General features: G+C 40.9%; 2 protein-coding genes across 26 annotated transcripts in view; one reads left to right on the top strand and one right to left on the bottom strand.

Moving 5' to 3' along the window:
* DST (dystonin) overlaps window positions 1-24,107 on the bottom strand; it is a 488,734-nt gene that overhangs the window by 236,602 nt on the left and 228,025 nt on the right. For 22 of the 24 annotated variants that reach the window (XM_015136600.3, XM_077999792.1, XM_077999790.1 and 19 more), the window contains one exon: window positions 1,912-2,001. In XM_015136600.3, the coding sequence (XP_014992086.3) occupies window positions 1,912-2,001 (90 nt within the window). Of the gene's footprint in view, window positions 1-1,285; window positions 1,385-1,911; window positions 2,002-24,107 lie in introns of all 24 variants that reach the window. The other 2 variants (XM_015136594.3, XM_077999802.1) reach the window with 1 other exon arrangement.
* LOC106997981 (uncharacterized) lies at window positions 10,345-14,753 on the top strand. 2 transcript variants are annotated; one of them, XM_077999804.1, is made up of 3 exons: window positions 10,345-10,615; window positions 12,359-12,484; window positions 14,168-14,753. In XM_077999804.1, exons 2-3 carry the CDS (start codon window positions 12,469-12,471, stop codon window positions 14,539-14,541), a joined length of 390 nt encoding a protein of 129 aa, XP_077855930.1. In that variant the 5' UTR covers window positions 10,345-10,615; window positions 12,359-12,468; the 3' UTR covers window positions 14,542-14,753. The 2 variants fall into 2 exon arrangements, with proteins under 2 accessions (XP_077855930.1, XP_077855929.1); XM_077999803.1 differs by having other exon boundaries at window positions 10,346-10,615; window positions 12,304-12,484.

Here is a 24,107-nt window from a genome sequence, read left to right as displayed (position 1 = left end):
AAGAGTGTTTTATAACTGTATATATACACACACACACATATATACATATGGCATATTAATGAAAATGAGATAAAGTAGCATGCAGTTAGTATAAAAATCACCAAGAAGGAGAAAGACAGAGAAGGTTTACTTAGCCATGATAGAGAAAGAGAGAAAACCAATTAAAACCATATATTTCCTCTTTATTTTATTTTAGCTTTTTCACAAAAGTGGACACTATGATAATCAGAAAGGACTCTATACTCATTTTACTCTACTTGGGGATGGACACAATTATTTTCTCAGTCTCAGCAAAAGTGACAGACGAGAATTATTTTCCTTAATGCCGTTTCCCTTAAGAAACGTTACAAGTTAGCATGAAGGAAAACATAAGGAAACAGGGCTGAGAAATGCTCAGAAAAAAATACAATGAACGGAGCTGAAATTTATCACATAAAATCTTCCAAAGGGAAAAAAGAAAAAAGACAATTGACAGTTTGGCTTCTTCAGTATGTATAGGTTGCTGAAGCCAAAGGTGCCATAATAAAACAGACAGCACACTACAGAAGGAAAGGTAAGTTCTGCATAACAAGTAGAAATGATGTTGATAAATTTACCCACTGGATCCAACAAAAGCACAATTTCCAGTAAAATCAAGGGGCACCAGGTATGTAGAAGACAAAAGAAGAAGCACGTCTGTCTTGCAAAGGTAGGCTGCAGTCAACTAAGAGTCATGGAGATTCAACAGCTCTGTGAGTTCTATTGGGATACTGGATTTTTAAATCTCCCTTTTAAATACATGAGATACATTAGAGAGGTAAAACATGTCCATCAAATACCTATTGCCAACAGGTGTGGTTTAAAGCAGAAACTTAAATACTAAAAAAATTTCCCTAAGTTCTTTCATAAAAAGCAATACATAGTTGCCATGTTTGCAATATCACTTCCAGAAATTGAATGAATTTGCACAAAAATTTGTAGACTTGTAAAATTTCCATGTTTATATACAATGTATATAAAATTGTTTAACTAAAATGCCATCATGTACTTTAAGCCTGTTTAATTACCATGCAGTGCACAGTAATGTATACATAATTCAATCATTTTTAGCTCTCTGAAGGTAATTTAAAGAGAAAATATTTCCTTTGTCCAGTTTTTTGGTACACACACATCTATCTCAATGTGGGTTTTGGTCCTTTCTATGCTTTCTAAAAAGGAGCCTGAACCCAGGAGTTACTTCTCTATCAGGTTAGCGCTCACCGCATGGGAACGGCTAGGTTAGTCAAGTTATGGGGGCGACACCTACCCCCTTATCCTCATCCTCCACATCCTCATGCTGTTCATATTCGCATGCTTCTGTTGCACTCACCAATCGTAAGGTCTTCAAAAAATCTCGCTCCCTTGGCTAATGAATATAACAGACAGAAGATAGGACAGCAAAGACACAAGACAGACCAGAAATGAAAAGAAGAGCATGAACAGAACATAATGAAGGAGAACAGGTAACAAGAAAGGGAAGTAATGTTCACAAAAAGAAAAAAAAAAAATGACACCTGCGGAATGGGTTAGATCATTTTTCAGAAAGCAATGTTTATTTTCTTGCTATTTGTAAGTCTTTTAATATGTGGTTATATTATGCATCCAACTTCTGCTAAGCAAAAAAACCCAAAGGTAAAAAAGAAGCAAGAACAAAAATAGCATTTTAATTATAGAACTGATTATATAAGTGAAGTAATCGAAGTGCTTCAGTCTCAAATTCACATCATTTGAAGTTTGAAAATGCTTAGGAATCTAACCAAAACTTCTTTTTCAGGCAGAATTCACAGCTCAAAAGATGAATGTTGCAAAAATCTGAATAGTCTGCACTGAAAACACACTGGTCCTATGCAGAAAAGATTACATGTTCTTCAAAATAAGAAAGTTAAAACTTACCAAGGTATCTCCTGAAAGAACCTCTAAAAGAGAAATCAAATTGTGTCCATCCCTTAAGTCTTCATAGAGATCATTCACATGCTTTCGAACCTACAAAGAGAAAAGCAAAATTTGGGGTCCCAGAACTCAGAATCATCCTAAAAAGGAGACAACTAGAAAACATTCCTCACATGGTATTCATTCACACACCTATTTTTAAATTTTTAAAACACTTATTACTTAAAAACTAAATTTAATTTAAAAACTTAAAAAAGTGAATTTCAGATTAATAATTCAAAAAGAAAATTCAAATTATTACATTTTTAAGACACTAGAAAAAACATAAACCTGGACTACTACATGGGGTTACAATTCTTCAAATACGGGCAATGCCCTGATTTTATTCATAATTCCCGATACAGCGGCCAGTGTCACCTTAACAAGAGGGTAGAGTTTTCACCCCCGCAGTTGAACTTCTAGCCCAAAACAGGATCAAGGATGCAGAGGAACATTTTTAGAAATCCATAGACATGAGTTGGGTGAAGGGTACACGAGACTCTACATATTATTTTGTCAATATCCTATGAGCCTATAATTATTTCAAAAAAATTTTTTGAAATCCATACATGTCAGGTTAGAAGGCCTCTGTCCAAACCCTCCTCTGCACAATGTAAGTCTTCTTATAATGGAAGATTTTCCTAAATAGCACAAAATCAACAATCAACCTACAATAGCTTCCTCCGTTCCATAGGCCTGATTTAAAAGTCTGTGATTTTAGAACCCAAACCATCAAAGATTTCCCAAAAGCTTTGTTCAGCCTGCCAAGTAGGGATAGCTCTAGTAACCACGTGGCCCACTACAAGGTTTGTGTTGGACAGACACATGTCAAAGCAGGCTATTAAGATTACTGCTCCACAGTGGGCTGGCACATTTCCATTTTCTCACCTTTCAGTAATTCTGGGCTGCTCTCATGAAAGGAAACAAAGAACTGGGCCAGAAAGAAGCAGGAACCAGAATCCCGCCTACTTCACCCATGGCACAAGCCCTGTATACAAATGAATCCAACTCCTTTGCACCTCCAAAATGTCAAGTGAATATATAGCACAAAGTAATGAAAAGATCTAAACTTATGATCAAAACTATATAACTACACAAACACAAACACAAGAAGAGGCCTAATGTAAACTGGAAGCAAACTTTTATGGTAAGTCTCTCAGTTCCGAAAAATAGTTTAAATCCCATAAAATTTTATTATCTTAATTGACTCTCCCTATATATATATGTTTTACAATATCTTTTGTTAGTGTCAGAAAATGTTTTTGATTGATGAAGAAAAAGTTCCCTTAGGAATTTCTTATCAAATTTACCAGCTTTTACATCCAGTGTTCTGGCACTATTTACGTAAGTCACAGAACCTTTTAATATTCAATTACCCATCTAGGCATAATTAACTACAAATAATATAAATACTAAGCTTAGGCTCAATAGCTCTACCACAAAGTAACTGTTCATGTCAATAGTACCATTGAAATGACAGCAAAACTGAAGGTGAATCAAATTACTTTTAACCAAGTCTCCATCTTTACAAATTGACATTTTATTTTGATTTCCTAATTCCCAAGGAGTATCAGTTGAATCTCCGATGTCATAATACCAACGTAAGACAAAGTACAAAAACACTTTATTCCCCCCCAAAAATGTTATAACACGTTTTAAGCAATCCTTGTTTAGAAAATCCTGTAAATACGGCTGGGTGCAGTGGCTCATGCCTGTAATGCCAACACTTTGGGAGGCCAAGGCAGGTGGATCAATCACCTGAGGTCAGGAGTTCGAGACCAGCCTGACCAACGTGGTGAAACACCGTTTCAACTAAAAATACAAAAATTAGCTGCGCACGGTGGCAGCCGCCTGTAATCCCAGCTACTCAGGAGGCTGAGACAGGAGAATCACTGTAACCCGGGAGGTGGAGGTTGCAGTGGGCGGAGATCAAGCCATTGCACTCCAGCCTGGGTGACAGAGTAAGACTCCATGGAAAGGAAAGGAAAGGAAAGGAAAGGAAAGGAAAGGAAAGGAAAGGAAAGGAAAGGAAAGGAAAGGAAAGGAAAGGAAAGGAAAGGAAAGGAAAGGAAAGGAAAGGAAAGGAAAGGAAAGGAAAGGAAAGGAAAGGAAAAAGGAAAGGAAAAAAGGGAAAGGAAAAAAGGGAAAGGCAAAGGGAAAGGCAAAGGGAAAGGAAAGGAAGGGAAGGGAAGGGAAGGGAAGGGAAGGGAAGGGAAGGGAAGGGAAGGGAAGGGAAGGGAAGGGAAGGGACCTGTAAATAACCAAATAATTTACAAAGGAATTATCCATTCAATTAGAATATTTACCTTGAGATACCATGAAATGACAACTCTCTCAACTTCTCAACTGTATTTCAGAGATTAATCCATTTTCAAGGGCCTTTTCAGGAACATATCTACTACATGCATGATATGTACGCAAAGAGATAAGCACTTAACTGAAATGAGTACTAATACTGCAATTTCCTACTCATGGAAGACAATTTTTCCACAGATGCAGGGGAGGGTGATTTTGGGATGAAACTGTTCCATGTCAGATCATCAGGCATTGGATTCTCTTAAGGAGAGCACAACCTAGATCCCTCACATGCACAGTTCACAAAAGGGTTTGCAGCCATGCGGTGGTGGCTCATACCTGTAATCCCCAGCACTTTGGGAGGCCAAGGTGGGCGGATCACTTGAGGTCAGGAGTTTGAGAACAGCCTGGCCAACACGGCAAAACCCATCTCTACTAAAAATACACACAAAAAATTAGCCAGGTGATGTGGCGTATGCCTGTAATCCCAGCTACTTGGAAGGCTGAGGCAGGAGAATCACTTGAACCCGTGAGGTGGAGGCTGCAGTGAGCCAAGATTGTGCCACTGCACTCCAGCCTGGGCAACAGAGTGAGATTCTGTCTCAAAAAACAAACAAACAAAACAGCAGGGTTCATGCTCCTATGAGAATCTAACACCATCACTGATCTGGACAGGAGGCAGAGCTCAGGTGCTAATGCTGGCTGGCCCAGTGCTCACCTCCTGCTGTGCAGGCCACTCCCTAACAGGCCATGGACCGGACCGGACCAGTACCTGTCTGTGGCCTGGGGGTTGGGGACTCTTGTATTAGAGCACTGTAAGAATTCACTCAGTTCCATTCTAAGGCACGAGCTTGAATTTATAAGGCTAAGACCTACTTAAAAACAAGGTAGAAAAGCTAAGCTTGTGAATGTCATGTACATTAACACATCTAAATCTGTGTACTTCTCAGTTATATCTCCAATATAACCAGAAAGCAGCCAAACTCTAAAAGAGCCTGAATGGGAACACTAAAAGATTATATTTATATAAACAACATTATACAGCTCCTGATCCTCAGCCAGCTGCTTCATCTCTCAAAATAAATGACTTTATTGTGCAGGTCTGATATCCTCAGTACACAGAAGGACAGTAGAATCCAAGCACATGATTGGGTTGGGGGCTTCCAGAACTGTAATAGTGCTGAGAATTCTGTGCTCTCTGGTCCACTATGCCTACAACCTACCAGACTCACATTTCACTCTATATTCCACTTCTTGTGTCTTTCTCACTCCAGGACAGTTAAAGATGGGGAGTGACTTGCCAGCTTGACTTGCCAGACTGAACAAAACCCTCTACATAAGGGAAACTTTCCCAAACCAGGTGTCATTTGTTACCATTGTATTTATGCAACAACAAAGAAAAATTAAAACACATGTTTAGAGAAGGAAAATAATATTACGCCATGCAAACCTAAATTAGGAAAAGAGGGCCAGGTGCGGTGGTTCACACCTGTAATCCTAACATTTTGGGAAGCTGAGGTGGGTGGATCACGAAGTCAGGAGTTCAAGACCAGCCCGGCTAAGATGGTGAAACCCTGTCTCCACTAAAAATACAAAAAGTTAGCCGGGCATGGTGGCAGTGAGCTGAGATCATGCCACTCCAGCCTCGGTGAAGGAGTAAGACTCCCTCTAAATTAGGAAAAGAGAAAACCTGTGATAAAGGAAAAGGCATTTTAGTCCCGCTTCTGCCCCTGGCCTTATGAATTTGTACCAACAGCCTAAACTCTCTAGGCTTCAGTTTTTTTATCTTTAAAATAAAGGTTGGAAAACAGAAAACTCCTAGTTCAACCTAAAGAACAAAAAGTCTGTAATCTTTAAATCAAATTATTATCATTTTTTAAAATCAATGACCTGTCAACTTAGAAAATGTATAAAATAAAAGATACTCTTAAGACTTATGGCTTAATTTCTCAAGAATTTTACAAGAAAATGCAGAAATAAACTAATTTAACTTCTATGATGCTTGAAAAAAATCTAGAGAGACTGGCTATCCCCGATACTGCCTGCTTTTCCTGTCTCAGCTGATTATTCTGAGGGTCCACAGAAATACTGTACATGGAAAATGTCCTACAAAATATAAGATATCTTTCTCCGAAAAGCAAATGTCACTAACAATAATAAACAAAAACATACACACCATGAGTTACTACTAGATGCCTAACTTTGTGCTAAGTACTTTATAATACTGGGTCAGTTTCCTCAGCACAAATGAATGGAATAAAAGAGGATGCTATTAAAAATTTAAAATCAACATTATGGGTAAAGGGTGGTCGGGAATGAACTGAGGGGAAAGAATTGGGGTTCCAATCTAATCTAGCAAGAAATTTAAGGGAAAGAAAAGAAGGGAAAGTAAACAGTTAAAGCCTACATAGAAAAGCTTTTATTTTACCCCAGGAGTGAGTCATAGGCATTTGGCCTGGTAACTGTCCTTCACAGATGACTATACTAACTGCCAATATCCCTAACATTCCATTTTCAGTTTTTAATAAAGCATTCCTTCTTCTCTTTTTGGATACTTTCTCCCTATGGGACAAAAAACTGTCTGGATCAATAGTGCTAGAGGAAGTGATGAGCAAAGTAAAAGCACTATGAAATACTCTGGGATTAACTTACATAACTTGAATTACATAACAAGGGTGATACGGCATTTTCTGTATTTCACACAATTCTAGTAGAATTTTGCAGTATTTTTAAAAAATATGTATACAGCATTGCACCTAGAGTTTACCTCTAGGGGGCACTAATATTTTACTTAAAAGAATATCCCAAGAAAGAAAAATAGACTAGAAAACATTCTATGCGCAACAAAAATTCTAAACAAGATGCTGGTGATGACATGGACAATATTTCAAATTTATTTTGGAGAGAGAACAGAGTAGATCACACCAGGTCTGTATTACCTAACTGGCTTAACTGATCAAAAACACTACACTGAAAATTTCCTTTTGTTAACCTATAATTGTTTGGTTTTATATAGGCTAAATCAAATTCAGCTTTGAAGAAAAGAGAATCATTATATAGCTGCTTGCTGAATGTTTAAACTTCCTTTTTTAAAAGTCTAACGTTATAGTGATTGATGCTAATCTAGACAAATTTCACAAAAATTTTACTTCCCATTATTTAAACATATTACTATTGTTTAGCTGCAATTCAATTCAGGTCACAAAGTATTTATTGAGCATCCATCTATCATATGCCACGGTATCCTTTAACTTCTATGGGTACAAAGATGAATAATAAGAGTGCCACCTCTTGAAGTCTATAATCTGAGATGAAAGAAATTTAGGAAAGAAATTGCAGTATAAAGTAAACGCATTCAGAGCACACTCAGTAAGCTATGAGGAGCTTAACCCAATCTGGGGTCTTCCCAGCAAAGAAGAAGGGAACGTTCCAGGTGAAGGGAGGAGGATGAACAAAGGAAAAAGGCAAGGACACACAAAACTATATATGAGTTAGAAGGAAGGAAAGCAGTGATGAAGTCAATGAAGCATGAGGTGGAAGATGACGCTGGAACGATGCACGAGTGGACACAGAGGCTTTATATCCCAGGTTAAGACACTTGAACTTTTCCTACACAAAGAAAACTATGAATTTTAAGTAGAATGAGGCCATAATATCTCTGACCAATATAAAAGCTTCCCTGTAAACTATTATCTTAAGCAAAAACAAATCAATCACAGGTAAAATCAAGGGCCCAATCATTACACAATAATAGAGGAAAGGTCCCTCAGGAAAAAAGGAAACTGGAAGAGACATTCCATTAATGAAGCTTGGGTAAAATGCAGGCATCTTAGTGTGCTCTGCAGCAGGGAGCAAAACATCAGCCACATAAAGGGTTCACAGTCCTCTCTTAAAGAAGTTCTATATCTAAAGGATACAGTATTCTGGAAAACAATCAGCTATCTTTAGAAAGAAACATAAATAATAAAAGAAGACTTGTCCCAAATGAGATCACCTCACTGGCTTGTACAAATTGGGTGATGAGAAGAAGGATAGTTTGCTTTAGTGAAAATTATAAATTAAAACATTTTACAATGCAATTTTTTTAGATCAAACAAGTACGTTCATAAAAAATAAGCTGTCAAGTTCTCCTGGGCGAGTTCCTTATAGACAGCCCACTTGAAAAAATAAATAAAGGTAACATAAATATCAATATATTAACATATTAATTATTGATAAGAAAATTAATGCTTTTAAAATACACACAAAAAAATGCTCAGAAACATTGTATTACCTTAGGTAGCTGCCTTATCTAAAGTGGTTTTTTCATTACAAATTTATTTCAGTACTACTTCTTCAGGAGTTGTGAAAGAATAAAACTACAATTCATATTCTACCTAAATTATTATAAATGTGAAATTGGTACAGCTGAGTATAATAGGGAAATATTCTTCTTTGGCATGATAAAAAGGTGGTTATGGTTTTTTAAGGTACTATGTTAAGTCAACATTAAGGCCACATAGAATTCATCTCCTTTAGGTTATTTTTAAACTATGAAATAAAGATATTAGTTATACATCTTAAGGTATTAATGGATAAAATAATAGAGACTTTTTTAAAATCCACATTGGCACTAGGCAGTACAAACAATGTGTCTACTTTCTTTGGACCTGATTCACTCCTTGACAAAGAAGGTTTCTCTTTTAAGCTTCTGGGTTGGCAATCTATAATTAAAATGCAAAAACTGAATGGCCTTTTCTAGTCTTTCACCACAAGGTGGAACTAGGTAGTTAAATAGAATAAAAACATTTATTAATATATTACAGATAAACACTTTAAGATTTGGGGTATTTTAGTCACTGTTTCACCTAGGTATTTTTATTCTCTTCTATACAGTCTCGCCATGGTTTCAGTAACCTTTTTAAAAGGCTATTTCCATTTGTAAATATTTTCAAGTAGGTAACTTTTCTGTAACAGTTTGAGGTTTGGGTTGGTTGGTTCTGGTTTGGTTTGGGTTTAGGTCTCTATCTTTCCTATCTTCCCTTTTATTAGCAAGAAAACACATAAAAAATCTATTTTTGCTCACATTTTCCCCTGAACCTATAGATTTTTCATCTCTTGCATAGCTGTACAGATCTTGGTGTGGGGCAATTATAATGTAACTGAAAGGGAAAAATAAATTCAGAAATCAATATACTCTACATAGTGTATCTTTATTGCTATCTGTACAGTTCCTTGGAGTTAGTTTTTACTAAAGATGTATTCTAGACAAACTCCATACTACAATGTCTAACAAACGAGCATCGGTTTGTAAAGGCATCAGCATTACCCATTCCATATATGAGAGAGGGAAGAACAGCTAACAAATATTATTGTGCAATCTTTAAAAAGAGGAGGAGGTATTTTAGATAAGACTAAGGATGCTTCTTTCCAGTATTCTGTCTGTTTGGCAGGAAAATATGGGCATTACCTTTTACAGGTTTTTCAAATATCCTCCTAGCTCCTTACTTATATAAATCTTTCTTTAAACTCTTTATCATCACCTCAAAAAAATCACGGTAAGTACTACTATTTCAAGAGCAATTTTTAACACCAGCATAAGAAAAAGAGGAGAAACCAATCGATATCCTTATTATGCTCACCTTTTTCCTACTCCTCCTACTTTCTCATAATTTGGGCAAAAGAAAAAGCTGGGAAAGGAAGGGTCAAAATCAATTAACATGTCTAACGAGAAAACCTACTCAAGGAAACAAAATTTTGATTGAAACAAGTGAAAATGTGTGGTTGTAATATAAAGACTGTTAGGCAGGAATCTAGACCCAACATGGCGGCGTTACCCAGCGTAGCAGGCCTTTTGTTAAAGACTCCCTTCACCCTTGTACACACCCGCAGACTTACATGCATCAGAGTTCTGGCTGGGCAACCACACTCCCCCATGACCTGCAGTTCACCTGCATTCCACAGGTTCGTAAACAACAGTTTCGGTTAACAGTTTCCAAAGACCCCTTTCTCATGACCCTTACTCGACTCCTGCCCTAGTAGTTTCAAGACCCCCCCAGGCCTTGTTGGTACAACCAGCTTCCCTACCTCTCGGGCTATAAAAAGCCCCGACCCTCCTCCCTCAGCGCGACTACCTTGGCCCGCACCTTTGGACCGAGGAACCTCGCCCACGAGTCCTAATAAAGGCTATTCTCACCGCCATTTGCCTTGTGTCTTCGTTCCCGGTTCGGCTCCAGCCTCAGTTTACCTTTACATTTGGTGCCGAAACCCAGGAGGAGACCCCCTCCCCGGACCCCTGCCAGGTCGGGTAGGCTCTCCTCTTCCCGAGCCAGGACCTCCTTTCCAAGCCAGGAGCCATTTCACTAAATCCAAGACTCAATTTGTTCACTGCTGGGTAAGTTTTCCCCCGTCCTGTAGGCTCCCTCCGGGAAGTCCCTGTCCGAAACGCGTGGCCACGTCAGGGGCTCCCTCCGGTCAACTGTAACCTTGGCACCGGGGACTAGGAGACGTCCAACCTCCCCAGAAGCTGCCGTACCCTGCACTCCACATGGCAGTAGGAGGACGCTCCCATTGCCGCCGGACTGCCTGCCTTAGGACCATGGGAACTATCCAGTCCAAACCAAACCAAAAATCCCCTCTGAGGTGCCTCTTGGCTAATTTCCAGACTTTAAGTCTCAGCCAAGACCTAAAACAAAAGCAGCTCATTTTCTTCTGCACAGTAGCATGACCGCAGTATAAATTGGATAATCAGTCTCAGTGGCCTGCAGAAGGTACTCTAGACTTTAACATCCTCACGGATCTGACCAACTTCTGCAAGAGACTAGGCAAATGGTACGAGATACCCTATGTTCAAGCCTTTTGGGACTTGCGTTCTCACCCAGATCTCTGTGCTCAATGCTCGTTAGCTCAGGTCCTACTCACAAAGTCTCTTCCCTCGAGCAAGGAGAGGGATGATTCCTCCTCTTTTTCTGAGCCTCCTCACACCCTATCCGGCCACCCCTTTGGTCTCCCACCCAATCTTCTCCTTACCCTGACCCGCCATTATCCCCATCCTTGTCAGCGCCTCCCCTCCCTTCCACCTCTCCTGTGCCCTTGTCAAACCCGACAGATTCTGTCTCCCCTAGCTCCACCTCCTCCCCTTCCTCACATGCCTCAGCCCATACTCGGTCCAGGACCGACCTCCTGTGTCCCTTGCGAGAGGTGGCAGGTGCCGAAGGAGTAGTCTGGGTCTATGTGCTGTTTTCACTGGCAGACCTGTCTAAGATTGAAGAACGTGTAGGCTCTTTCTCAGCCAACCCCACTCACTATTTCAAAAACTTCAGATACCTGTGCCAGGCGTATGACCTCACCTGGCATGATCCCCATGTCGTTATGACCTCAACCCTGTCCCCTGAGGAACAGGAGTGTATCCTAGCGGCAGCCAGGCAGCACGCTGACCAGGTTCATTTAACTGACCACACCATGCCAGTTGGCACTGAGGCAGTGCCCTCAGCCGAGCCCAACTAGGACTAGCAGGTTGGTCAGGCAGGCCGCTGCCGCCAAGATATGATGGTCCAGTGCCTTCTTGCTGGCATGCAGGCAGCCTCCAATAAGTCAGTCAATTTTAATAAGTTAAAGGAGGTAGTCCAAGGCTCAGATGAAAATCCGGCTGTTTTTCTTAACTGACTGACAGAGTCACTTATTCAGTACACCCGCCTTGACCCTGCCTCCCCTGCAGGAGGAGCCATCTTAGCTTCATACTTTATTTCTCAGTCGGCCCCCAATATCCAAAAAAAGTTCGAAAAGGCGGAGGAAGGCCCTCAAACTCCCATCCAGGATTTAGTCAAACTGGCCTTCAAGGTCTACAACTCCAGGGAGGAAGCAGCTGAGGCCCAACGACAGGCCAGGCTAAAACAGAAGGCACAACTCCAAACCCAGGCCTTGGTAGCAGCCCTGAGACCGGCCGGCTCCAGGAGCTCCCAGAAAGGAGGTACTACCCGAGCGCCACCTGGTGCCTGCTTCAAGTGCAGCAACGACAGCCACTGGGCCAAGCAGTGCCCCAACCCAAAGGAGCCAACCCACCCCTGTCCGAACTGTCGGCAGATGGGCCACTGGAAGTCGGACTGCCCCAACCTGAGGACGGTCGCTACGTCTCCAGGTGACGACCCTCCTCCAGGTACTGGAGGCGCCTTCCAACTCCTCGACACCGACGAAGATTGAAGAGGCCCAGACTCGGGAACCCCTCTTACTCTCACCGAGCCCAGGGTTATGCTCCAGGTAGCAGGTAAGTCCATATCTTTCCTCATGGACATAGAGGCTACCTGCTCTGTTTTGCCTTCCTTTAGTGGCCCCAGCCACCCCTCCACTGTCACAGTCATGGGAATTGATGGCACTCCCTCCACCTACCGCCAGACTCCTCCTCTGTCTTGCCGCTTGGATGGCTCCCTCTTCTCGCACTCATTTCTTATTCCTTCATGCCCAGTCCCCTTGTTAGGACGAGATCTCCTCTCCAAGCTACAGGCCTCAGTTCACTTCTGACCCAACCCCTCCCCCCACCTCACGTTCCTCTTCCCTCTTCTCTCACCTGACAAACCTCGCCAGGCTGACCCCCCACTCCCATTTCCAGTCCCCATTAACCCTGAGGTGTGGGACATCTCCACCCTGATCATTGCCCAGCACCACACTCCAGTCCACATCTGGCTAAAAGACCCTTCTAAGTTTCCCTCTAGGCCCCAGTTCCCTATCTCCCTTGAACACGGACAAGGACTAAAACCCATCATTACACACCTGCTCCGGCAGCACATTCTAGTTCCCGCCAACTCACCATGCAATACTCCTATCCTGCCTGTACAGAAAAGCTCTGGGGCCTATTGTGTTGTGCAGGACCTACGCCTCATCAATGAGGCAGTAGTCTCTACCTTTCCAGTTGTTCCTAATCCATATACACTCCTCTCGTGCGTTCCCCCTGACACCACCCATTTCACTGTCCTTGACCTTCTTTACCATCCCTCTACACCCAGACCGCCACTTTCTGTTTGCTTTTACATTGGAAGATCCAGACACTCATATTTCTTCCCAGCTGACTTGGACTGTTTTGCCTCAAAGGTTCCGTGATAGGCCCCATTTATTCGGACAGGCACTGGCACAGGATGTTGTCCTCTGTCCCCTGACCCACAGCACACTATTACAGTATGTCGATGACTTATTACTATGTAGTCCTTCCTAGGAGTATTCCCTTGCAGATACTGCTACACTTTTAAATTTTCTAGGCGACCAAGGTTATCAGGTTACCCCGGATAAGGCTCAACTTTGCAGCCCTTCTGTCACCTACCTAGGCATACTCCTCACACCCACTACAAAAAGCCTCACAGCAGACAGAATAAGCCTCATTGAAACTCTCCAGCCTCCTCAGGATGCGGAAGAGATCTTGTCCTTCCTAGGACTGGTGGGCACAGTGAGTCTTATCCCGTGGCCCGACTCAGGATCTTTAAGGCCTACATCAAGGTCGTAAGCAGCCTCGTCAGCCTGGCCTCTGACATCAGACAACAGGAGGAAGCCATCTCAGCTCTAGCCCAGGCAGCAAGCCCCAGGACAGCAGCAACCCTTTTTCCTGGCTAACCTTAGTCAGGGAAGGGGCTCAAGTGGTACACATGGCAGAGGTACACAACATCTCTCATTGTTTCTTGTGTGCAGCCTTGAATAAGCCCCCACTGGTTGCGGTAACCTTACCCAGCCCTTTTAACTCCTCTAATCTGACCTCCTCCTTTCCCCTTCCCGGCCGAACACTACATCAATGAGTCAGGACTAGTAGAAACCAATCTCCTCACTCTAGAAAAGATTCGGGAAAGACTCTACCAGAAAAACCTCGGATCAAGGCCCTCACTTAGATGGTGGCAGTCGTCTGTGGCTGGTTAAATCCTACCCTTTCTAAGCCCCTTACTAATCATTGGTTTCTTGCTACTCATAGCTCCCTGTGTCCTCCGCTTCATCCAGGACTGCATGAAAGAAGTCTCCCATGTCACTTTCAATCAGATGCTGCTCCACACCTATACCCGAGTTCCGACCTCCGAAGAACCCCACGAGGACCCATACCAGCAGGAAGCAGCCAGAGGAACACGTCGCCCCATTTTCTTATTAGAAAGAGGTCGGAATGTTAGGCAGGAATCTAGACCCAACATGGCGGCGTTACCCAGCGTAGCAGGCCTTTTGTTAAAGACTCCCTTCACCCTTGTACACACCCGCAGACTTACATGCATCAGAGTTCCGGCTGGGCAACCACACTCCCCCATGACCTGCAGTTCACCTGCATTCCACAAGTTCGTAAACAGCAGTTTCGGTTAACAGTTTCCAAAGACCCCTTCCTCATGACCCTTACTCGACTCCTGCCCTAGTAGTTTCAAGAGCCCCCCAGGCCCTGCTTGTACAACCAGCTTCCCTACCTCTCGGGCTGTAAAAAGCCCCTACCCTCCTCCCTCAGCGTGACTTCCTCGGCCCGCACCTTTGGACCGAGGAACCTCGCCTGTGAGTCCTAGTAAAGGCTATTCTCACCGCCATTTGCCTTGTGTCTTCATTCCCGGTTCGGCTCCAGCCTCAGTTTACCTTTACAAAGACAAAGACAACTAAGTAGAATGCTATTATAATACTAATAGCTAATTAGACATGGTTCATCTGTGTGCCATGACTTAAAAAATATAATTATGGGTAACAAAGTCTGTTTGACACAGGTAGTCTATAATGATACTATTACAGTCTTATCCTTTACCACCACTGTTTTAAAGAGATTCCACTATATTTTTAAATTCCATCTTTTACTGAAAAGCTTTTAAAACAGAATTGTAAATACTTTAAAATAAAAATCTTGCAAAGGTTATTTTAAAGAATTTTAAATTAGTTTTATTTAAATTATATCCATGACCAAAATTCACACTAGTTCAAAAAATGTGTATTTCCTCATCAAATCCTCCCAGCTAATGACTCTCTTGTAATGTTACACCAAATTCATAAATCAGATTCAAATTAATCATTATAAACGTAGAGATGTATTCAAGTAAAAACATTCTGTCTTTGAAACAACAAAAAAAGAGAGCTCCTGGGACAGATACAGCAACCTCTCAAGTCATCTGCTTGTAACACAAGGTCACTTTACCAGACTGACTTTCTCTTCATTCCTACCTATCATTGGTTTCAAAGAAATCTTAATCATGGTTGGTGACAAGATGGAATAACATGTAGGGGAGTAGCACTGCAGGGCAGGGGCATGATATGATTCCAGGTAAAAGGCAGTCTGAAGACCCTGGGCAGCTGGTGAGTGGGGAGAGAAGCATCAGAAAAGGAATATAAGGACGTGACAAATAAAAATTTCAACTACTTTGCAATTCTGATTAAAGTGCTGGTTGTGGCAAATGCCCTGAATACTTCTGAGCTGAATCATCTTTTTTGGGGCTTTAGTCAAATGAACTATAGGTTGTCAATGCCTGACCTATAACCTCAACACACACGTGCATGCACACACACACACACACACACACACAATAAAAGAACTACCTGAACTTCAAAAATTAACTTCATCTACTTCCTAGATAATGTCTTATACGGCTCTGTCCTTAACCGAACAGTGAGCCACTTGCTGGAATGGTTACGATATGAGTCACACTGCAGACTCAGAGGAAGCAAGGTCCTCAGAGAGTGGGGTAAGTGCTGGGCAAGTAACAGAATCCACTGGTAGATACAGCTCCAGGAAAGGTGCAGCTAGCCAGGAGTGCAGATACCTTCTGGTCATGCCATCATGGGCACTTCCTGGTGTCCCTTTCAGAGCATTATTTCCTAAGGTGAGAGATTAGGATAGGCATGACACAAGTGGTTCCTTCATCTCCTTTTTTCAAGTCTCAAGGATTGGAAAATCTAGGGGTCTCTTCATAGCATATTTTACAGTTTTAAGGTTTTGATGATACTCTGATACTTTCAGATACTTTATATGCAAAGTAATTCATTCCTCTTTAAACATAAGCTCATTTCCTTGGGTCCTTGCAAATAAACAACTGAGAACAACTGGTTGCATCCTCTTCATTAAACCTTTGAAATAACCCAGGATTATGATCAAGACAACTGACACAAGGAGAGGAACACTAAAACTATTTTTAAAGACACCCCCAGATGATGAGATGCCACTGCCACTGCTACAATCCATTCTGATGCTTAACACCTCTTCCCTGTAAAAGAATGTTTCCTTAAATCCAGATGACACTCCTGGTCCCCAGTACCACGATTCACATTTTTCTAAAATAAAACCACCCAAAATCATATCTGGGGAACTGATATGTTTGGAATGGAATTATAAATGCAGGTTTATTCTTTTAATTACTTAATTAAAAATTTGACAGATGCTATATACACTCTTGTTAAATTAATCTCTGCAACAGAAATATACTTTCTGTAGGAGGATTAAAAGTTTCAAAGTGATCACTTCCTAAATGACATCATAAGTTTGCCAAACTTCCAGATTCTAGTCTACTCAAAAGAGATCTCTGGACCACAGATGCTCAAAAACTAGTTTCCCCAGTTGTAAAAGCCCAGTGTCACAGAAGAGGTACTGCATTAATGTCTCTTACTAAAGCTGAAATCTAAGTGGAAGTTATTTTCTCTCCAGCCCTTGAGCACCCTCCCTTTTAAAGTGACAAATTTCACCAAGAGCAGATTAGAGCCAGGTAACACCTAGCAAATCAGAGGCCACACTTCTGAAAGTGAACCACGTGACAGCTGTGGGTTTACTGCAAGATGCTCAGGTCCCAGTGCTCTAACTAGAGCTTCATATCCATTCCTGAAACCTAAGAGAGATTTTGAAACAAAATGTCTGCTGAAGGCCAGGCACGGTGGCTCATACCTGTAATCCCAGCACTTTGGGAGGCCGAGGCAGGAGGATTACGAGGTCAGGAGATCGAGACCATCCTGGCTAGCACGGTGAAATCCTGTCTCTACTAAAAAATGGGAGAAATTAGCCTGGCGTGGTGGCGGGCGCCTGTAGTCCCAGCGGCTTGGGAGGCTGAGGCAGGAGAATGGAGTGAACCCAGGAGGCGGAGCTTGCAGTGAGCCGAGATCACGCTACTGCACTCCAGCCTGGGCGACACAGCGAGACTCCATTTCAAAAGAAAAAAAAAATGTCTGCTGAATACTTGAGGTCACAGTCTAAAACCTCTGCTGTGATATTTCTCTCTACTTATACTCAGTATTCCTTCTACCTGAAATGCCTTCCTGTCCCCACTCCTCCTTTAGTTACAGAAATCTTACTTTTCCTACTAGGTCAAGTTCTAATGTCATCCAGACAGTGATGATTTCCCTCTTCTGCACTCCCATATTCTTTGGATTACACCAATCATCATTTTACTTATAGAATAGTTTTATGTAGACAATATACATAAATGTATTCATAATTCCCTTAAGAAGACAGGGCCCTGTCTTGGGTCCTCACTGCAAATGCTTAATGTCTGGCACAGTGCCTTTCACACAGTAGATATTCAAAGAACTTTTGTTGAATAAATAAAAGATTAGTCACCTACACTTTGCATTTGACCTTAGCCATGCACTCAGCTGTGGGTTCTTGAACGCCTGCCGGATCATGGGGAAAAAACAGAAACTCAGGAAATAGATTCACAAATCCCCTCAAATGACTTCCTAGCAGGGGATTTGTGTTTGCCCCAAGGCCCACCATGGCATCTATGGGAGTTAGTGCCTGGCATCATGTTCTGCCACACAGTTGGAGTTAAGTAAATTGCTTCTGAATGACTAACACATTGAAGAGAAATGTCCACTTCTGCATGCCAAACCTCCTAAGTATTTCCCCTGTTAGGGTGTAGAGAATGACAACTCCAAAGCATGACGCTTTGGCATGCTGAGTACTTTGAATAGAAGAAATTGGAAGTCCTTAGAAGCTGCCTAACTTTCTAACCTTCTCTTGTTTCTCTCCCACTCCTCACCAAGGGCAAGGAGGGAGGATCTCTAGAATTTCCTTAGCTGACTAGCGAAATTTCTGTCCAAAAGAAATGCAATTGCCTTAAGACCTCTCTCTAGGAGTTTCATCAAATAACTAGGAAAGATTAACCACAGAAAAGAGAAGAGATTAAAAGTCATCACCATGCCCAGAGAGACTTTTCATCTATTCTTCTGAGGGCAGCTCAGAGAGATTACCTAAAAGACTTTTACCTGAATAATAAGACAAATGAAGTTCTGCCCCTCACCTTCCCAGCAGCTTCCCTAGAGCTCAGAGGAACTTTGTCCCCAGGCCATTGTTATTTGGGCTCATTCATTTCCCCTGAAAATCATTTATTGCCCCTCTAAAATTTCCTATAGCCCCCACTTCCCTCTCCCCTGTGAAGAGGGTACATAAGCCCTGACCATCTATCTGGCCTTTCTTTGAGACTCATATTTGAAGGACTTCCAAGTCTAGGCGTACATAAATAAATCTGTATGCCTTTTTCTCTTATGAATCTGTCTGCTGTCAGTATTTCAGCGAATCTTCAAAGATGGCAAAAAGGAAGCTTGCCCTCCACCCCTACAACCCTTACCATCTAAATTAGTCTGATAAATGACTGGCTGGAAAGCTTCTAGATAAGTCAAATTTCAAGACTTAATAATGAATCATAAAACAAAACACTTTCAATAAAAACAGATATATAGATCAATGGAATAGAACAGAGAGTCCAGAAATAGACCTGTACATTTATGGACAACTGGTGTTTGACAAAAGAACAAAGGCAATTCAGTGGAGAAAAGACAGTCTTTTCAACAAATGATGCTGGGAAACTGAGTATCCTTATGCAAGATCATTTGTTTGAACCTTTTCCACAAAATGAATCACAGACTTAGATGTAACAGCTAAAACTACACAATTTGTTAGATAAAATCATGGCAATAAATCTTTATGACTTTGGGCTAGGCAAATATTTCTTATATATGATACCAAAAGCATACATTATTTTTCAAAAACAACAATAAGAGCATTTAAACCCAATCTAAAAATAGGTAAAGAGAATTGGGGGCAATGGCTCACAACTGTAATCCTGGCTACACATGAAACTGCCTTTGTGAAAATTATATGAACAAGAAAATTATGGTAGTGAAAGAGATCTGATCTAACCAACCCCACCAAACTGGGCAGTACAGCCTTCAAACTGCCCTTAATTATTCCTGAACTTGGACCAAGCTCACACTGGGAGACATTTCGTTTATAATTTAAATCAGTGGCCCCCTACATTTTTGGCACCAGGGACTGGTTTCATGGGAGACAATTTTTCCACAGTCCAGGGTCAGGGTGGTGGGGATGGTTTCAGGATGAAACTGTTTCACCTCAGATCATCAGGTGTTAGATTCTTATAAGAAGCATGCAACCTAGATCCCTTGCAAGCACAGTTCACAATAGAGTTCACACTCTTATGAGAATCTAATCGCACTGCTGATCTGACAGGAGGTGGAGCTCAGGTGATAATGCTTGTTCACCCACCACTCACCTCCTGCTGTAACAGGCCACAGACAGAAACTGATCTGTGGCCCAGGGGTTGGGAACCCCTGGTTTAAATGAAAAGAGCCATTTCCCCAAATTCAACTAACTTCCTTAGTAAAGCTAATGAGAGACCACCAGACTAAGGGATGAGAGGAGTCTAAATTCTGCTAAGGTACAGACATAAATGATTACCCATCATTATTCCAGAGTTCACAAGATATGCAGCTTTCCCAATTACTCCTGCAGATAGCATCACTATTGCAGAACCTAAGATGGCCTTTTGAGATGTCTTTTCAAGCTTTTTGCCTATCTGACAACTGCTGGCTCCACCTGAACCCACCAATTACTACTTTGGCTCCACCCAGAAGCGACACAAGTGCATAAGGACCATTTCCAACAGCTCTATGATAGCACCCTCAACCAATCAGCAGCAAGCACCCATTGCCTAGCCAACTCCCTCTCTTCCCCCAAGCTATCCTTGAAAACCCCAAGCTATCCTTAAAAACTCCAAGCCTCTGAATTCTGGGGAAGACTGATTTGAGTAATAATAAAACACCAGTTTCCTGTTTCACTAGCTCTACATGTACAAAACTCTTCTCCTGCAATTCCCCTGCCTTGATAAATTGGCTCTATCTAGGCAGCAGGTAAGAAGAGTCCACTTGGCAGTTATACTCAGGAGGCTTAGGTGGGAGAATTGTTTGAGAGACGTGTTTGAGACTAGCCTGGGCAACATAGTGGAACCTTGTCATAAATGAATGAATGAATGAATGAATGAATAAATAAATAAATAAATAAACAAACAGTCAGGTGTGATGGTGTGTACCTGCTACTTGGGAGGCTATGGTGGAAGTTTGAGGCTGCAATGAGCTATGATCTTGCCACTGTACCCTATCATAGGTGACAAAGCAAGACCTCACCTCAAAAAATAAAAAAACAAAAATAGGCAAAGATCTGAACAGACATTTCACCAAAGAATGTACACAAATGCCAATAAGCACATGAAAAGATGCTCAACATTATTAGTCATTAGAAAAATAAAAATTAAAATTACAGTGAGCTAGCACTTCACACCTTCTAGGACTGCTAAAATCAAAGACAATGACAGGTGTTAACAAGAATGCAGAAAAACTGGAATCCTTAAACATTTCTAGTGGAAAGGTGAAATGATGCAACCATTTTGGAAAATAGTTTGGAGGTTTCTTGAAATGCTAAACTAGATCTACCATATGACCCAACAATTCCACTTCTAAGGAAACGTGCAAAAGAAATAAAAACATTTGTCTACACAAAGTCTTGCACATTTATGTTTACAGCAGCATTGTTCACAAGAGTCAAAAAGTGGGAAAAAACCCAGATGTCCATCAACTGTTAGGTGGACACATAAAATGTGATCTATAGAATGGAATACTACTTGACAATAAAAGGGAATGAAGGAAGATACATACCACAACATGGATGAACCTCAAAAATATTATGCTAACTAAAAAAAACCAGACAGAAAACAACATATATGATTCTGTTTGTGTGAAATATCCAGAAAAGACAAATCCATTGATATGGAAACTTTATCAGGGGTTGTCTGTGGCTGGGGACGGGGGAGAAACAGGAAAAATGGGTTCAAGGTTTCTTTTTGGGGTGAGGAAAATGTTCTAAAATTAGGCTATGGCAATAGTTGCACAACTGTATAAGTTTACTAAAAATTGTTCAATTAAACACTTAAATGAATTTTATAATACGTAAATTATCTCAATAAAGCTGAGATTTAAAAAAATATTTTAGTCACACTTCCTTTGAAAAAATGGAGTGGCAACTGTGTTCACACATGAAAAATGTTTGTATCCGTCAAAATTCAACAAGAATTAATAATGGTTCCCAGAATGTAAGGCAGAACGTTAGACTATTCTAATATGGGTCAGTACATATAACTGAAATACACTTAAAGGGATGTGTAATTTGTATTTATTGAAAAATAGTCCCAAAGATTATAAATAAATAATTAAGTGAAAGGACTGATCATAATATTAATAAATAAGGAAAATCTGTCAGTGTCAACCACTATAAAACCCTTAACCTAGACCAAAGCAGGGGTTATATATTAAGAGGGCAAGAAGCAAATGGAAAGTCATGTGCAAAAGGTTACCAAGCGGTCTAGTTAGGAAACAGATTAATTTGAGTGATAAAGAAAACACTTCCTCAGTTTTACATTAGCATAGGCTTTAACCTTGACACACACGTAACTGAACTGTTATTTGAAAGTCACATTTGCAATGAGATCATCACTCATGACCACATCTTTCCTCAAAGAGAATTATCACAGAAATAAAATTCTGCCTAAGTAGTAAAGCAATATACTGAACTGGCCTATTCAAATACCATTTTGTTAAATAAATCAAAGACGAAAGCTCATTCAGAAAAGCAGTTATGGTAGAAAATCACATTCATAGAACCACAGCTGGATTTACATACAGGAAAGGAAAGCCACCTTCATAAACAGATTCAGGGAAAATACAGAAGGCCATCCTGTCTTCACCATTCAAGGGAATATACACAAAACTTTCCCTTAAATTTATACAAAACCTTACCCTAAGCCAGAGGTCAGCAAACTTTTTCAATACAGTATTTTTGGCTTTGAGGGCCATATAGTATGTAACCACACATAAATGAATGGGTGTGGCTGGGTTCAATACAATTTTATTTATGAACAATGAATTTTAGATTTCATACAATTTTCATGTGGTACAAAATATTCTTCTTCTTTTGTTTTCAATTATTTAAAAATGTAAAACATATTCTTAGCTCAAAGACAGTACCAAAAAAAAAGGCCGTGGCTGGATTTGGCCCACAGGCCATAGTTTGTAGACCCCTGTCCAAAGGCTCCTTGGTTAGAATGGAAATACACTTAGGAGGAATTAGCACATTAGTCATTATCAGCCCTTAACTCCTTTAAAGGAGATGAATTATCCAATTGCCTTGCCCTGGCAAATTAAAAGTGGGAACGACTAAGTTTTTACAAGGTAACATTACCTTGTTCTTTTTTGATAATAAAAATAGTACATGTTTTTTTATTTTTATTTATTTATTTATTTTGAGACAAATCTCACTCTTTCACTCAGGCTGGAGTGCAGTGGTATGATCTCGGCTCACCACAACCTCCACCTCCCGGGTTCAAGCAATTCTCCTGCCTCAGCCTCCTAAGTAGTTGGGATTACAGGTGCACACCACCACGCCTGGCTAATTTTTGTATTTCTAGTAGAGACGGGGTTTCACCATGTTGGTCAGGCTGGTCTCGATCTCCTGACCTCGTGATCCACCTGCCTCAGCCTCCCAAAGTGCTGGGATTACAGGCGTGAGCTGCCGCACATGGCCTAAAAATAGTACATGTTCTTTTTAGAAAAACTTGAAAGTAGTTAAGACTAAGAAATTATCCTACATTGTAGAAACAAAAAGTGACTGTAAAGGTAAGTAAATAGGTAAACAGCTGAACATGTGCAAAGGTAGGGAGGTGAAAGGTAGAAGATAGTATAAACATAGTTGACATCATAACATAGATAACTTCTGTGCATGCTCTGGCAATGTATAGTTCTGATTACATGATAGACCTTCCTTCAACTCATTTTCTGTCTTCATCTCAATAGCCTTAATACTTTCCAATATGAAAACTGAAAGAGAATATGTTAGAAAAAGAAATGAATGACAGAAAATCTTATCACATGAGAATATAATAAAGGAAATGGAACTATCTGGTTGACAAGTTAAAAGAAAAACGCGGTGAAGGAGGACAAAATAGTTTCTTCAAGTATTCAAGAGCTGCCTTATACATCTTCTATCATTCTGAAGGGCTGGCCCAAGATAAGCAGGTGGAAGTTAGGGTATGAGAATTTTAGACAATTAAAGAAACAGCTCAGTTATAATTCAAGAGAACCAAAAGGGTAAGTCATCCATAAATTAGAAAATAATTGACTTATAAGAAGGGCTGTGAGGGCTGGGTACAGTGGCTGACGCCTGTAATCCCAGCACTTTGGGAGGCTGAGGAGGGCAGACTACCTGAGGTCAGGAGTTCCAGACCAGCCTGAACAACATAGTGAAACGCTGTCTCTACTAAAAATACAAAATTAGCCGGGCGTGGTGGTGCATGCCTGTAATCCCAGCTACTCCAGAGGCTGAGGCAGGAGAATCACTTGACTCCAGGAGGCGGAGGTTGTGGTGAGCCAAGATCGCACCATTGCACTCCAGCCTGGGCAACAAAAGCAAAACTCCGTCTCAAAAAAAAAATTTAAAAAGAAGAGCTGTGAGAAAACATTTCTGCAATGACCACATTAACTAGGCCCCATCCAGATCTGTAACTCAAATTAATACAAAATTAATTAAATTTGCTTGAAAGCACTCACTTTAAAACTCTACTGCAGGATTTCTC

Source organism: Macaca mulatta, chromosome 4, assembly GCF_049350105.2.
Source record: "Macaca mulatta isolate MMU2019108-1 chromosome 4, T2T-MMU8v2.0, whole genome shotgun sequence".
NCBI classification, from domain to species: Eukaryota; Metazoa; Chordata; class Mammalia; order Primates; family Cercopithecidae; genus Macaca; species Macaca mulatta.
This window is presented reverse-complemented; position numbering and strand designations above follow the sequence as displayed.